The 16513-nt window shown below is 38.4% G+C and overlaps 1 protein-coding gene across 1 annotated transcript; it reads right to left on the bottom strand.

The window, feature by feature from the left end:
• Positions 1-1210: 1210 nt before the first annotated feature.
• Positions 1211-8172, bottom strand: PRSS48 (protease, serine, 48). Its single transcript, XM_014543856.1, is given in 6 exon segments — positions 1211-1450; positions 1453-1605; positions 4227-4390; positions 5079-5344; positions 7774-7936; positions 8103-8172. Coding segments are annotated over 6 exon segments (1056 nt in total).
• Between the last annotated feature and the right edge of the window lie 8341 nt (positions 8173-16513).

The following is a 16513-nucleotide window of genomic DNA, read 5'->3' as shown; positions in this document are numbered from 1 at the left end:
ATATAAAAGCCCAGTGCTGAGAAGGATCTTGGAGTATTTGAGGAAGTGAAAGCATATAGAACAGGATGGAATGATGCTGAAAGAGGCTGAAGAGGCAGTCTGGGGTCAAATGCTACATGGTTTGGTGGGTCTTGTTAAGGAGCAGTGCCATGGATGCAATTCAAGTGCTGTAAGCAGGGGGAAGGGGGAGAAAAGTATAAAAACATATCTTTATTTTAAAAACATTAGTCTGAATACTGTGAAGAATAAATGGAGTTAAGCATAGGTATAAGTGAGGGAAAGGAGGTGTGACTTCCAGTTAGGAGGCTATTGCAGCAGACCACATGAGAGGTGAGGGTAGGGGTTAGAAAGGATTTTATGTTTCCAAACCTACCCTCACTTCTTATTAAATGTATTTATTTATCCCAACAATTATTTTTGAAAGTTAACTTATACAGATGTGATAAAACTTAAGTTCATTCAAATGAGAAATGGATGATTTAAATGAAAAGGGGTATGCATGGAATTATACCAGATAATCTAGGATAAAAATGATGACTGAGCTTAAGTTTAAAACTTAGCTCTGAGCTCCTGGAAGCCTAGGCAGAGAAGGACATAGTATAAGTCATGTGATTGTTTAACAAAAGAAGCATGCTAGTTAAGTACGGAATGTAATACTTTTCTTATAAACATTTAAACTACTTTACTATACAATTGATATTAACCTGGATCAGTCCAGATTATTGAAACCCAAGACTTCAGCTCTTATAATCATGGCGTTAATCCATTTTTGGCAGTATGTTACATTGGAATTTCAAAGAGTAAAAATTTCTAAAAATTCCAGAGCTGAACCACATAAATGTGTTTCTTACTAGACCCCTTGCTACAGAGGGGAAACATAGGACAGTAGAGGAGATAAGAAATGTTAGACCTACTAAGAAGCCCATAATGCAGCCCATGGGCAGGAAGTAAAACCTTAATTTATTTCCTTGAGGACCTTCCCTTTTGCCTTCACAGATACTTTTTTTTCTTGCCTGCTTCTCCAGTAGCCATTTAATTTGTTTCCATAAATACTTATTCATAGAAGGCATCCTTCTTGCCTTGCAAGATGCATAGTCAGGGACAAAGAATGCCATGCACAGAAGTGGCAACCTTATTTCTCAGCTGTTCACATTCAAACCACTAAACCATACTTCAGAATCAAGAACTTCAAAAACAGAATTATTTCTAATCATTTTAATGAAGTTATCCAGAGTTCCCAGTGAGTGTTCTGTGCATTCTCTGTACTGGGACTTACTCTCCATGCTTTCTCTTCCTAGCCCTGTACTTGGTCAGTGGCTTTAGCTTTACTGTGTACTCTTGGTAAGATGTTAGGCCCAAAGGCACAGTAGGGTACCAGGAGAGCCAAAGAGAACCGCAAAATAGGGAACAATAAGTCAGATAAGTCCAGATTGTTGGCCCCCAAACCTCAGCTCTTGAGATAGTGGCTTTAATCCATTTTTGATAGTAGATCACATTGGTGTAGACTCCAGGAAGAGATTCAGCACATCCTAATCCCCAGCTTACCAGCCCTATCAGGGTCCATACACCATCAATATGACATGACAGAGGCCCTCCAGAATCACCCTAAGGAAGAGATAAAGGTCATGAGCATTATAAAAAAGACCATGAATAGGAATGTGGTCACAAGAGGTAGAGAGTTCCTTAGAATGGGGCAGTGGAGGCTGTGGAGCTACAGAACTCTAAAAGGCGCTGGACGTCCCACAGCATTAGGCGGGAGATCACAGAAATTCTAGAATTATAGAATTTGAAATTGGCAGAGATCTTAGCTAAATATATCAGTAGTTTCAAAATACTCATTTGTGGTAAGAAAGAGAAATTCATGTGATGAGTTTTTTCACTAAAGTTATTTAATTTAATGTACTGCCCTTATTGTTATGTCCTTAGGTTCTTAGGTTCTTATTGCCTTTTTTAGTGTCAATCCTTTCTTTTACAAAACGATAGTGATAAGTAAATAGTTGGTAATATGTCTTTAATCTTGCTTTTCCTTTTGGTAACAGCCTTATTGTTATAATTCACAACCATACAATTCACCCATTTAAAGTATACAAGTCAGTGGTTTTTAGTATATTTACAATGTTGCTCAACCATCGCCATGGCACATTTTAGAATATTTTCATCACCTCCAGAAGAAACCCCAAACCCATCAGCAGTCATCCTCATTTCCTCCCACTCCTCCCAGCCCTAGACCAACACCAGTAATCTACTTTTTGCCTTATGGATTTGCACATTCTGGACATTTTGTAAAAATGGAATAATATAATATGTGACCTTTTGTGTCTGGTTTCTTTCATTAGGCATATTCTTTTTAAGGTTCACCTATATTGTAGCATGTATTGGTACTCCATTCCTTTTAATGGCTGAATAATATCCCATTATATGGATATACCACGTTTTGTCTTTCTAGTCATCAGTTGGTAGACATTTGAGTTGTTTCACTTTTTGGCTATTACGAATAATGCTATTATGAACATTTATTTATAAGTTTTTATATAGACATGTTTTTATTTCTCTTGTGTGTATACCTAGGAGTGGAATTCCTAGGTCATGTGGTAACTCTATATTTAACCTTTTGAGGAACTACTAGACAATTTTCCAAAACAGTTGAACCATTTTACATTCCCACTAGGTGTATGAAGGTCCAATTTTTCCAGATTCTTAATCAACTCCTGTCATTATCTATCTTTTTTTAAAATATATATATATTTTTAAGAATCATGGATTGGCTGCCTCCTGCAAGTTCCCCACTGGGGGTCGAGCCCACAACCCGGGCATGTGCCCTTGACCGGAATCGAACCTGGGACCTTTCAGTTCGCAGGCCCACGCTCTATCCACTGAGCCAAACCGGCGAGGGCATCATTATCTATCTTGATTGTAGCCATCGGAGTGAATGTGAAGCCATGTCTCATTGTTTGATTTGCATAATGAATATACAGATAGAAAATCTTGGTAGAGATATAGAAAAGTGTAGTGTGTGTATGTGTGTGTGCTCACCTGTGCATATAAGGGGGGAGGGGAGGTTAAATGGTCATTTCAGAACTGAAAAATAAAATATTTGAAAAATCTCACTAGATGAACTTAACAGGAAAATATAGGTGACAGGGGAAAGAGACAATGATCTTGAATATGGATTAATTTAAAAGTATCTAAAGAACTGAAAAAGAGAAAAATAAAATGGACAGGTTCAGGGACCTGTGTGAAAATATCAAAAGGTGAAGTTTATAAATTTGTGGTTTTAATCAGAAGAGGAAAAAAGAGAAATAAAGTAAAATAATGTTGGAAGAAATCATCAATGAAAACTTTTCAAGTTTTGATAAAAAAATAAAAACAAGATTAAAAGAAAAACAAAACTCAACAAATGCCAAACAGGATAAATACAACAAAAACCATACATAGCACATCACAATCAAACTTCTGACAATCAAATATGAGGGAAAATTGAAAGCAACCAGAGCAAAACATGTCACACTCAGTAGAGGAAGACACAACTGATGGCTAATTTTTCATCAGACAATTATGATCAGGAGACAAAGGAAAAACATCTTTTAAATGTAGAATGAAATTTTATTACTTGAAAAAATAAAAAAGTTGGCAATTCTGTATCAACCTCTTAATATATTTACAAAAATTGACGAGTTTGTAAAAACCCAGTGACCAGTGGTTAGAGATGCTCTAAATGAACAGTTGAAGAGATTAAATTCCTAGATAAAGGTTAAGTGATTTGTCCAGACTAACACAAGAATTATTGTCAGAACTCTTATCTCCTGAGTCCTAATCCACTGTTGTTTACAGATAGAAATACCTAGATCCACATTAAGACCTGGGAAGTATTATGGTAAGCAAAATAAGCCTGTAAGAGAAAGACAAGTATCACATGATCTCACTCATATGTGGAATCTAGTGAACAAAATAAACTGGTGAACAAAATAGATCCAGAGACATATAAATAAGGAACAGACTGAATTTCAGAAGGAAGGTAGGGGTGGGTGGGAAGAAATTAACCAAAGAACTTATATGCATAACCCATGGACACAGACAATAGTGTGGTGAAGGCTGGGGCAGGGGGTGAGAGTGGGCTAGATTGGGCCAATAAGGAACAGGGGATATCTGTAATACTTTCAACAATAAAGATAAATTAAGAAAAAAAAAACGACTTTATACAAAAATTTTCAAGAGTAAACCCTAACCTTGCAGCTATCCTTTCTATGAATATCACCAGCACAAATCATGTCTTCCTTGATGATTGCCTCTAATTCTGGTACTATGATGATGAGTGGGTTGTAGAGATAGTCACAAGTTTGGCGGTCAATGACGGGTATTTCTGCTTCCTGGAGGGTGGAAGTGTAATTACCTGTAGAGAGAGAGACAGGAATTAAAGGAAAAGCAATTTGAAAAGGTGCAGGGGCAGTATTCAGTCATGATGTACAAAATTTCTGAATGGGAATCCAAAAGCAGAATATAATCACTTTCCAATCATATTTGCTAGTGGAAGAATTTTTTGGAACACTTAATCTAAAACAACAGAAAATTCAAAATTATTTCTGTTTGTTTGAGGTTTATCTAATGTGCCAATGTGGGGTATTCTTGACATTCCAAATAAAGAGAAATTCAGATACATTTTGATTAAGGAAGGATGTGAATATTCTAAAACTTTTACCTTTCCCACTTTTCTGCTCCCAGATCATTTCCTGTCTTGTCATTACCCCATTCTGGGAAACAGTTGACACTACACTTTAAAAACAAATTTAAAAAACACTACACTCTCTCCGAACTTTAAATCAAGTTTTTTAACCTGTTTCAGAGAGGTAATTATGTGTTTTAGTATCTGTTCTTGCATACTCTAGGCAGAATATGAGTAATTAGAGATAAAAATGTCAAAAATTACATTTTATTTGAAGACTTATAAATAATATGAATTGGTTGATCTGGTTTTGTTGAAAAATATTTACCTTGGTAAAAATGTATCTAGAATCTGAGTGTTCTGGAATGGGTATAAGAGGGTGACATATAAAACAACCCCTTTCTCTACCCATGCTCACCTTCATTTTCCTTAACTTGTCCCCATCCAGTGACCCAGCAAGAGCCAGGAATTGTCAACTGCTTTGTGATATTGGGCAGGCAGATGGGCAGGATAAAAGAAGTGAAGGTGACTCTAGAGGCCAGTTTCAATAAGGCAATGTCTGCAGTTGTATTTTGGGATTGGGGATGGAAAATTATTTTGAACACATGATGTTTCACACCGTTATTTGAATAGTCTATTTTAATCGATCCCAGCCACACAGAATATATGAAAGGAATCCAGGTCCTAAGGGGAAGAGAAAGAGGAGAATAAAAGTGAAGCATGCATATGTGTTACAGCTGGGTCAGAACAAGCTGCCTAGGTGTAGCAAGCGGTAACACTCCATAAGAAAGAAGGGTAACAGACTTGGAATTAACCAGGCTGCTTCCAACTTGACTAGAGTTGGTTTGTCTGCTTTTCTTCCTCCCTCCCTCCCTGATTGCTCTTTTTTTGTTGTTGTCTAATGTTTCTGTGGTCTCCTCTTATATGCTTATGGCCAGCATTTTGTCCTGCATTTTCTCTCTGGTTCTCTTGTTCACCTCTCCCATTGTCTATGGTTTCAGCCATCACCTGTATGCTTAATAGTCATTGGCCTTTTTTATTGCCAGTTTTTATTTCTGAGTACTAGACCTTCATTTCTAATAACAATTTAAAGCAAAGTATTATCACCTGTCATATATACTTATATATGTGTGTATATATATATATATATATATAATTTGAAATGTCAAATAATTTGATAAGATGTACTAAATAAATACAAAAGTTCTCTGCCCTACTGCCCACAATTAACCCTTACCCAAAGACAATCACTTTCAACTCTTAGATATTTTCCTTAGTATTTTCAAGAAACCCTATTTATTGCTATTAATTTTTTTTAATAGAATACTGTATTTCTATTGTGAAAGGTAAGGATTGAGCCAACAATCACTGCCAACCTCCCACTTTCTTTTCACCATTTTCCTAACCAAGTATTATGATTTTGTGTTAGATCCATATTTAATGTGTATATTTTTGTGACTTTGTAAACATTATTCACTACTGGACCATATTGGATCCTGTGAATACATTTCTTATAAAATTTTTGCGCTTGTCCTAGAGTTAATAATGTAGTCTTACTTCTGTGTCTTCTTAGTTTTCTAATTACCTATCATTAATTCATCATTCATTCCCCAAACTCTCTGCCTGAAATGTATATTTCTCAGTATGTTAATATCAATACTTTCTTTTCCTCCTCCTTCTCCTTCTCCTTTTTTTTTTTTTTCCCCTCTGCCCTCTTGCTCCAATCTTGGTACTTTTCCTTATCATTTTCCTGGGATTCTCTTCTATGTTGTATCATCTTTTTTCTGGATCCCATGTTTTCCTGTCTCCCCTCTACCCCCTTTATTTTGGTGAAGCACTTTTTTCCTTTGGCTTCCTGATAAAATGTGCATGAGAGGTAATATTTTTGCTGTTTTGTATATTTGAAAATGTCTTATTTCTGTCCCACACTTGATTGATGGTTTGCATATGGGTAGAATTCTAGATTGGAAATAATTTTCTCCCAGTATTTTAAAGTTATTTATTTTCTTTGACCTTGCAGTGTTGTTGAAAAGTCATGTTGTTTTAATTTCTGTATATATTAGTTATCTATTGTCAAATAACAAGTTACCACAAAGCTTAGAGCAGTGGTTCTCAACCTTCCTAATGCCGCGACCCTTTAATACAGTTCCTCATGTTGTGGTGACCCCCAATTTCATTGTTACAAATTGAACATAATTAAAGCATAGTGATTAATTACAAAAACAATATGTAATTATATATGTGTTTTCCAGTGGTCTTAGGCAACCCCTTTGAAAGGGCCGTTCGACCCCCGAAGGGGTCATGACCCACAGGTTGAGAACTGCTGGCTTAGAGGCTTAAAACACACATTTATCTCACAGTTTCTGTAGGCCAAGAATCAGGTGTGGCTTAGCTGGGTGCCTCTGACTCAAAGTGATCTAGGTGGGCTGTAGTCAACCTCAAAGTTTGACTCAGGGAGGATGTTTCCAAACTCACTTATGCTGGCAGGCTTGGAGTCTTCACTAGCTATTGAGTAGTAATGCTAGTTTTACATGGAACAATCCCTAGGGGCTACTTTCCATATGGCACCTTACTTCGCTCAAAGCTCAGATAGTGTTTATGACCCGCAAGCTTAAGACAAAATCCCCTGACTGGTGGTTAGCAAGTAATTTGGCAAAAAGTAAGAAACGTTTCTCGCCCTAGTCGGTTTGGCTCAGCAGAAAGAGCATCGGCCTGCAGACCAAAGGGTCGCGGGTTTGATTCTGGTCAAGGCACATGCCCCATGCCTCAGTTGCTGGCTCTCTTCCCGGCCCGACTGGGGTACAACCAATCAATGTATTTCTCTCACATCGATGTTTCTCTCTCTGTGTCTATCCCCCTTCCTTCCGTTCACTCTAAAAATCAATGGAAAAATATCCTCAGGTGAGGATTAACAACCAAAAAGAAGCTTCTAATACAGTGTCTATTTTCATTATTTCTTTTACTACCTCTTTGTCCTGTCCCTAGTCCAAGGTACCTAGGGTTTCCTTCTTCTTACTCATCTTGCCACTTTCATTTTTCTATTGGTACATTCAAGAAATAATTCAAATATTTACTGAGACTCTATCTGTGCTAGCCATTAGCCTAGAACTCACTTTTGTAGGCAGTGTGCTGCTGTCAGTATCCATCTGTCACTGATGAGGGAACCTCCACAGATGTGAGTCTGGCCGTAGTGCAGGCTGACCTGCCAAGGCCAGTGACCCTCAACAGTATCCTGGCCACCCACAATACGGCCTGAGTATAGAGGTCGTCCACACACTAGAGAAAGGGGAGAGAAGGAAATGTAGTCTGGGTGTCCCATTGTCCCCATTTTCTCATCATCTTCCAAATCTACCCCTAGAACCTGTATCCTCCGTAGGCTCTATATGCCATCCTAATCCAGTTCCAAACCCAGCAATTTTGGGCCCAAATAGAGACCACTCACCTGACTGCAGATCGTTCTTTTTGAAAGAAGAGCATGGCCAAGACCCTAAGACAGGCACACACCGTATCATTAATATATGATAACACAGTATCTAAAATTTACTGAATAGAGGCTTTCCACATACTAAATTCCTCAGGTTGGTGTTAAAGGTAAAAATTTTATGAATGTTTACCCATTAGTGGGAAATCCTGGTAATTTTTACACACCTACCTTCCTTCTTTAGCAGCATACATGGGACATAATTTAATTTTTACTTGGTGATTCAAGGCTGTCATCAGGAATATTAAGATGTTAGGTTGTACATACAGTGATGCTTTCAGATGTTTTTGAGGTTTATAAGCTGTTTTCTTTTGTCCTGTTTAACTAAATTGGCATTTTTCAGTATTTGTATATCTTTCTTTTTTGTTACCTGTTATCTTTTGGCTACTCTCAGCCTACCCTACTTTTAAATCACTGTGGGCCAAAAAAATAAATGAACAGGCTTATGCTGAAATCACTGAACAGCATTTACACTTCCAGTTCCCTAGTCTTGAAATGTTCTTTTCCTAGATCCTCTTAGCTAAATCACTCATATCCTTCAAATCTTTGTTCAAGTGAGTCCCTCTTTATGAAACCTTCCTTGACTCCCCTATTTAAAATTACAACATGCCTCCAGTTCCTATACTCCTGATGCCCCTTCCTCTCATAGCATTTATTACTTTCTAAAGTGCTATGTAATTTACATATTCAATATGTGCATTGTTTATAAGCCCCATGAGGGCAGGGATCTCTGTTTTGTTTACTACTATATCTGAGATACTTAGAAAGATGCCTGGCATATAGTATCCTCTCAGGACTTTCTCAGGGCACACTATTATAAGTAAGATCCCATTGGGTGACGTGTCATCTTATTCTACACCATAACTTCTTGAGCCAAAAAAAACCTCTCCTTCTCTCCTTCCCAGCCCACCTGAAGCTCACCCAGCATAAGGAACAGCAGGAAGACACTGCCAGCAGGGCCCATGTCTCTGTCCTCAGAATCAGCACTCCCTGCTTCCTGGACTCAGGCTTCAGGCAGAGCCCAGCTGGGGAGCAGCCAGAGGAAGGGGCAGCATCAGCTTCTCCTAGATGGATTCCTCTGCTTCACCCCTTCCTCTCCTTTGGTCTTCACCCAGAGCCTGGCACTGAAGGGACCAGATATTAGAAGTGCAGCAGCAGGAAGGACCCAGGGTGGGGAGCTGGGGCTTGAGGTGTTCCTTGCTGTGTAGGGAGAGCACGGTACCTGCTGGGTGGGGGAGGGTGGTTGCAGTAGCTACCTGCCCCTGTAAGTTGGAGGCCACTGGAAAGAACAGGACCCTTTTCTCTAGCAACAAAATGGAAGATGGACAGAATTCTTCAAAAGAAAGACGTAGTAAAAAGGAAATTAACCCTGCACCTGGCTAATTTTTCCTAATTTTTTTTCCACTCTGATACAGTATTAGCCTTAAAATATACTACAAGTCAAATTTTATGGAAAATAAACTTTAAGTAGAGATTTATGTGCAAAAAGTTTATTTGGGAGTGGTCTCAGAATCACCACCTCAAGGGGAGATGGAAGCAGGATTGGACAGAGGGAGAGTTTAACTCTAAGGCATTTTCAGAAAAGGCCTCAGCTCATCCCACAAGTTTCTTTGAGGTGGCCCTTCAAAGATGTCCTGAACTGAGACAAGAAGTCTGGGCTCTGGGACTTCTGCATGATTGAATGCAGGCTGCCTCCAAGAAGGGGGCATTACCTTGGGTGAAGTGGCTCTGTTGGCATTTCTTAGAATCTTTGCTGTGAACTGTCAGCAGCCAACACTCCTGGTTGCTAGGAGAATGAATGCTTCAGTTCTGAAAGAGGATGTAGGTGGTGCAGCACAGAGTGGATTATAGAATTAATCTTTGTGCCTTTTCTGTTTTCTGTACCAATTGTTTGTAGGGTACTAGGTCTGTGGAGGCAAATTCATTGAAGTCTTAAAGCATCTTATTGTTCTCTTGTAGCTTAAAATACTGGGAGGTTTGAAAGATACACATGAATAATTAAAAAATAATAGAATCACGGAAAATGTAGTCGTTTTGGTAAGGTTTGTTCAGTTACAAGCAATTGGGGATCGAACCCGAAACCTTTTGATATATGGGATGACACTCCATCAACTAAGCAAACCAGCCAGGGCTCCTCCATACATTTTTTAATGGTTCTTCTTTTATGCAACCTATTTGTGTGTGTGTGGCTTATACATTCATTCTGGTTATGTTTCTATCACTCACTGTGCTTTTTATTGTATACTAGAGACCCAGAGGAGGCGCCCCGCCTCCTGCCATGCGAGGAGGCACCCCAAGGGCCGCCACGGGAGTCGGGCCAGACCGGCACCATGGGCAGCCGGGACCTGCGCCTGACTTCCACCCCAGGCCCCCCACCCTCCCTGGCCCCCTTGTCTGTGTCCACTCCAGGCCACCGGAGCTGCAGCACCAGCTCAGGCAGGCCCCCATCTCTGTCTCTGTCTCTGCTCCAGGCCTCACCTGCACACGCAACCTCCTCCTGTCCAGTCGTCCCGTTACGGTGTCCTGGCCTAATTTGCATATTACCTCTTTATATATTAAGATAACAATTCTCTTAGTACTTTTCACCTAATTTTTTTCTGAAATTAATATTGCAACCTGTGATTTTTGACCTGCTCATTTAATTGAAGGAAAAGGTTTATTCCTATTACAATCTATGTGGGTATTCCAATTAACTTACAGCATTCAGGTCATTTTAACTATTTAGTCACATTTGCGAAGACATCAAAGCTCTGTTGAATTATCAAAGGAACAAAAATTTGACCAGGTACTCTTTTCACTCTGAGAGTCTGTGGTTGTCCTATATCTTTGGACTTTTATATTTCTAGACAAGTCTGAAGTCACTGATCAATATTCTTTACATATTAGTTGGATTGTTCATATAATCTCTTGTTTAACGTTTTATAAAATATATTTTTGGTTTTGGTTCCAATTTAGTTAGAAATAAACTTTATTGGAAGTAACTAAGATACCAGTTTCTTGCTCAGAAGTGGTAAGAAGTGGCAGGCTCTGGTTGCATTTTGAAGATAGAGCCAATAGGACTTGCTGATGGGTTGGTTGAAGGTATGAGAGAGTGACTTTAAAGACTTCTTAAAAATTATTAATATCGTTTTGTTGATTTCAGAAAGGGAAGGGAGAGAGAGATAGAAACATTAATGATGAGAGAGAATCATTGATCAGCTGCCTCCTGCATGCCCCACACGGGGGATCAAGCCTGCAACCCAGGCATGTGCCCTCACCGAGAATTGAACTGTAACATCCTGGTTCATAGGTTGACGATCAACCACTGAGCCTTGGAAGTGTGGAATTATCATTTACTGAGATGGAGCACACTGTAGGAGGAGCAGGTTTGGGGCAAGGGATAGATTAGAAATTCATTTATAGCCATATTAAGCTTAAGATGCTTGATAGATGTCCTATTAGAGATGTCCAGTAGTCAGTTGAATATATGAATCTGGAATCAGGAGATTGCCACAAACCGAAGGGCTAGATTAGGGTGTCACCAGCATGTCATAGTATTTAAAGCCATGAGATAAGATCACCTAGGGCATGAATATAAACAAAAAAAGCCCACTGTGAGTTTTAAGGATTGACCACACCAAAGCTGAAATGAGATTAATAGGAATCAGTAAGAGACTGAGAGGACAGCAGTGAGGTAAGCAGAGAACTGATAGGAATATTCTGGAAGCCAAGTAGAGGAAGTGTCTCGAGGAGGAAGTGCTCGGCTGCCAAATGCTGGAGAAAATGAACTGACCGTCAGATTTACAGTAGCATCATGGAATGGATTCAAGAGTAAGAAGGGAGTAATTGGAGACAGCAAATATAGGCAGTTTTTAAAAGTAGTTTTGCTGTTAAGGGAAGTTGAGAAATAGCTGGCAGAAAAGCCTGGGTGGTGCAGGGTGTTTTTTTTTTTTCTTCTAGTTTTGTTTTAAGATGGGAGAAATTACATCATGTTTGTGTGCTAATGGATTACCCAGTGAAGAGGGAGAAGCTGATGATGCAGAAGAGAAAGCTGGAGAATTGCTGCAGTGGTGTCCTTGAGCAGACAGGAGGGAACTGAACCTAACTCATTGGTTGAGGGGTGAGGATGCTTAGAATGGAGCACAGACAGGTCTTTCATACAACAGGAGCAAAAGCAAGTATGTGGACTTAGTTGCCATTTGGTAGGAGGTGTGGTGGTAGAAGTTCTCTGCTGGTTGTTTCCATTTCCTCACAGGAATAGGAATCATCTACCGAAAGTAGGAATGGGAAGGGAAGTGTTGAGGACTTGAGAGTGAACTAGTGATGTATGAGTGTGGGAGATGAATGGACCAGCGACATGACAGTGTGACTGCTGTGCCGCAGAAAGTATCCACTAGCATTTAAAGTGAAATTGGCATTGAAGTGTGTTCACAGGCACTGTTCCCAAGCAGCACAGGTGGAGGCGTAGAGAGGGCAGAGGGTTGGCTATAACCACGCTGAGGTGTTCTGAAGTGGGTATAATGAAGTAGGTGGGGGCAGGGCTGGACAGTAACGGAAGTCATCGAAATAAAAGGACAGACCTGATTTTCTGTTGCCGGAAATGTTTCTAAATTTTTTTTAGTAATAGGTTTTCAGATCTTTAAATTGTGACCTTTTTTGGAAGGAGAGACCTGTAATAGTACATATTTAAAATGTAATAGTACAGATTTAGTACTACTTTTTAATTTTCTCATGCTTATTCTATATAGGATATTTCGATTTCCCTCCAGTTAAAAGTCACATTTATTATTGATGGCTTGATAACTTTCTAATACTTTTTTAAGAGAAATATTTGGGGAAACAAGTCTCAGGTATGAAAATAGAAGAGCTAAATAAAATTCCTTTTCTTTTATTTGATTAAGGAAATAGGTCTAGCCCGGCCATGGTGGCTCAGTGGTTGAGTGTCGACCTATGAACCAGGAGGTCACAGTTTGATTCCTAGTCAGGGCACGTGCCCAGGTTGTGGACTCGATCCCTGATCCTGCAGGAGGCAGCCAATCAGTTGTTCTCTCTCATCATTGACGTTTCTGTCTCTCTCACCCTCTCCCTTCCTCTCTAAATCAATAAAATTATGTTTTTTAAAAAGAAAATTGTTCTAAATTTTATGGAGTATATACACTGAGTGGCCAGATTATTATGACCAGCCAGATTATTATGACCACCCCATCAGTACTTCGTTGGGCCACCTTTTGCCTTCAATACTGCGGCAATTCTTCTTGGCATTGACTCCACGAGATGTTGGAAGGTGATGCAAGGAATCTGACACCATGCCTGATGAATAGCACTGTCCAGTTCTGTGAGATTTGATGGCTGTGGAACCAGCTGCCTGATGGCTCTTTTAACTTCGTCCCACAAATGCTCAGTTGGATTGAGATCTGGTGATTGTGAGGGCCACCTAAGCAAGGTAAAGTCTCCCTCATGTTCTTGAAACCACTCCGTCACAATACAAGCACCGTGGCATGGCACATTGTCTTGTTGGAAGAAGCCATCTCCATTGGGATATGCCATCAACATGATAGGATGAACTTGATCAACAACGATACTTAGGTATGTTGTGCTATTCAGACGTTTATAATGATCTGGCCCTCTAGCAACTTCAGCGGGAAATTATAGCTAATTTGCCTACAAACGTCAGGTGGTCATAATAATCTGGTCACTCAGTGTATCTAGGACAAAGGATATGTACAGACTCTGAATATATGGGTGAATATATATGTGTTTTGGATTCCTTTATTGTGCATTCATACTTGTCAGACCAAGATTTACATACCGTTTAGTGCTTTATAGTCAGACTTTCATGTAACTATGCATCTGTTTAAAACTCAAAACAATCTTGTAATATGCTCTTAGATGTTTCTGAGACTCACTTTATGTCTTAGAGAAGATGATAGAAAAGTAACAGATGGCCAACAAGGATATTAAGCTGACAAGGAAGCAACTTAATTTTGTAGCTTTTAGTTCCTGAATGAAAAATTTATGTCAGTATAAATTCACTTTAAGAAAATCTTGGGAGTATGTTTCCACTGAAGTCTTTTGTTTGCATTTTGTCTTGCTTTGTTTTTACAAGGGGACTGCCAGACAGGGAGGAGGGAGGAAAGGACGAAAGGGGGATTTGGATCCATGTTTATAGTTCCAAAACCAATGCTCTTTCCATTTTTCTAAGCCTGTTTTCTGTTGACCTTTATTATTGGAAGAAATTTTCAATGCTCAAAGTCATTTTTCCTAATCTTAGATCTAATTATGCTACTGACTGGATTATGCATGTTTGAACATGTAAAACTATTTTCTTGTTAAATTAGATTTAATCTTATACTTAATGTTCCCTATTGTATGGGGAGAACTTTGAAGCAAGGATAAGAAATAAAATGACACTAATACTTCCTAATTAGAGAAATTTCTATTCAATGCTAACTAAATATACATTGGCTGAACTTCTAGTCAGCTGGGCTTAATTTTCAGCATTAAATTCCTGAATATTATGAGTAAAACAACTTTGTCCAATTCAGAAAAAGCTAGACTTTTTCCAAACTTGCATTGGAAAAGTTTCAAAAAAGGAATTAAGAAAAAGGAAGTATTTTAAAATTATTTCATAGTAAGAGAATATGGTTAACATGAAGTAAAGAAAAATCGCTATTTCTGTTATGTCTGGAGGCAGGGTGGTTATTGGGATCATATTTTAGCATTTGTTTCTTATTGCTTGCTGCCAATGGGGCTATTAATAGTACAGGCTTATGGAAGTCTCAGTACTAAACATAGGGAAATAAGAACAATCATATTGTTTGTTTTTTCCATAAATACCAGGTAGTGTTAATGAATTATAAGAAAATTATACCACTTGTGCATAACATAACATTAATTTCTGAAAAGTAAATGCTTTTAATATAATATAATTTCTCTTCATTTGCATGTTATAGGGTGGTGATAGTGTTCTAAAATCATGGTGATGGTGACTGCAGAACTCTGTAAATTTATTAAAAATCATTGAATTGTATACTTCAAACAGGTAAATTTTATGGCATGTAAATTATCTCAATAAAGCTGCTAATTTTTTAAAAAATGAAATGGAAAATATGTGACTATAGGTGATCCCAGAAGACAGAAAATTTTAAAGAACATTTATTATTGATGAAATAGACAATGTTGTTAAAGAGCTATCCTCCCTTTAGTTTATAAGGATATTCTACCACCACTTTGAGAAACAAATTATTCCAATGTTATCTTAAACTATTTCAGAGCATAGAAAATGAAGAAAAGTTTCCAAATTCATGTTTTTAAAATATATTTTTACTGATTTGAGAGAGAGATAGAAACATCACTGATGAGAGAGAATCATTGATTGTCGAGCCCACAACCCAGGCATGTGCCCTTGACCGGAATTGAACTGGGACCATTCAATCCGCAGGCTGACGCTTTATCCACTGAGCCAAACCAGCTAGGGCCCAAATTCATTTTTGTGAAGGAAAAATAACATTGATATTGAAACAAGGAAAATATATTTCTCCTAAAAGAAAACCAGAGGTTAATTTGGCTTGTGAATATTGAAACAACAATCCTTGAAAGAAAAATTATAAAATAGAATCCATTATCACATTTGAAAAGTGACATACAAAACAGCAACTTAGTATAGTGCTGAATAGTTTGGTGTCTGGAGCTGGACTGGTTTGGAATCCTAGTACCATCACCTCCTAACTCCGTGACCTTAGCGAAGTAATTGAACTTCTTCCTTTTCTCCCCAGTAAAATGGAACCAGTAAATAAGAGAACTTAGCGCATTGGGTTCTTGCGAAGGCCCAGTGAGTAAAGCAATAAATGTTGAATATGATAACTACACAATTCATTAAAAAGTATTGTGTCATTCCAGCTGGTGTGGCTCAGTGGTTGAGCATCTACCTATGAAACAGTATAGGTCATGGTTTGATTCCTGGTCAGGGCACATACCCAGGTTTTGCGGGCTCAGTCCCCAGTGTGGGGCATGCAGGAGGCAGCTGATCAATGATTCTCTCTCATCATTGATGTTTCTATCTCTCTATCCTTCTCCTTGCCTCTCTGAAATCAATAAAAAAATATATTTTTTGAAGTTGTGTCAAAATTTGTCATTCCTCTATTGCTGACCATTTGCATTTGTTATTATAAAAGAGTGCAATAAATATATTTATATGACTTAATTTCTGCCAGTAGATAACATAATATGAATGCCTAAAATAGTTAAGAACTTCATGTTGTTTATACATCCTTACCAGGGACAGGAATTGCCTTACTTACCCCCATATTTGTTTTGAGGATCTATGTTGACATCAGCTTATACAGTTTGACTCCCACATCTTAATGATATTTATGGAGGGAAATAGGAAGTAA

Source organism: Myotis brandtii, unplaced genomic scaffold (assembly GCF_000412655.1).
Source record: "Myotis brandtii unplaced genomic scaffold, ASM41265v1 scaffold34, whole genome shotgun sequence".
NCBI lineage: Eukaryota > Metazoa > Chordata > Mammalia > Chiroptera > Vespertilionidae > Myotis > Myotis brandtii.
The sequence above is the reverse complement of the archived record's forward strand: the minus strand, read 5'-3'. Positions and strand labels throughout refer to the sequence as shown.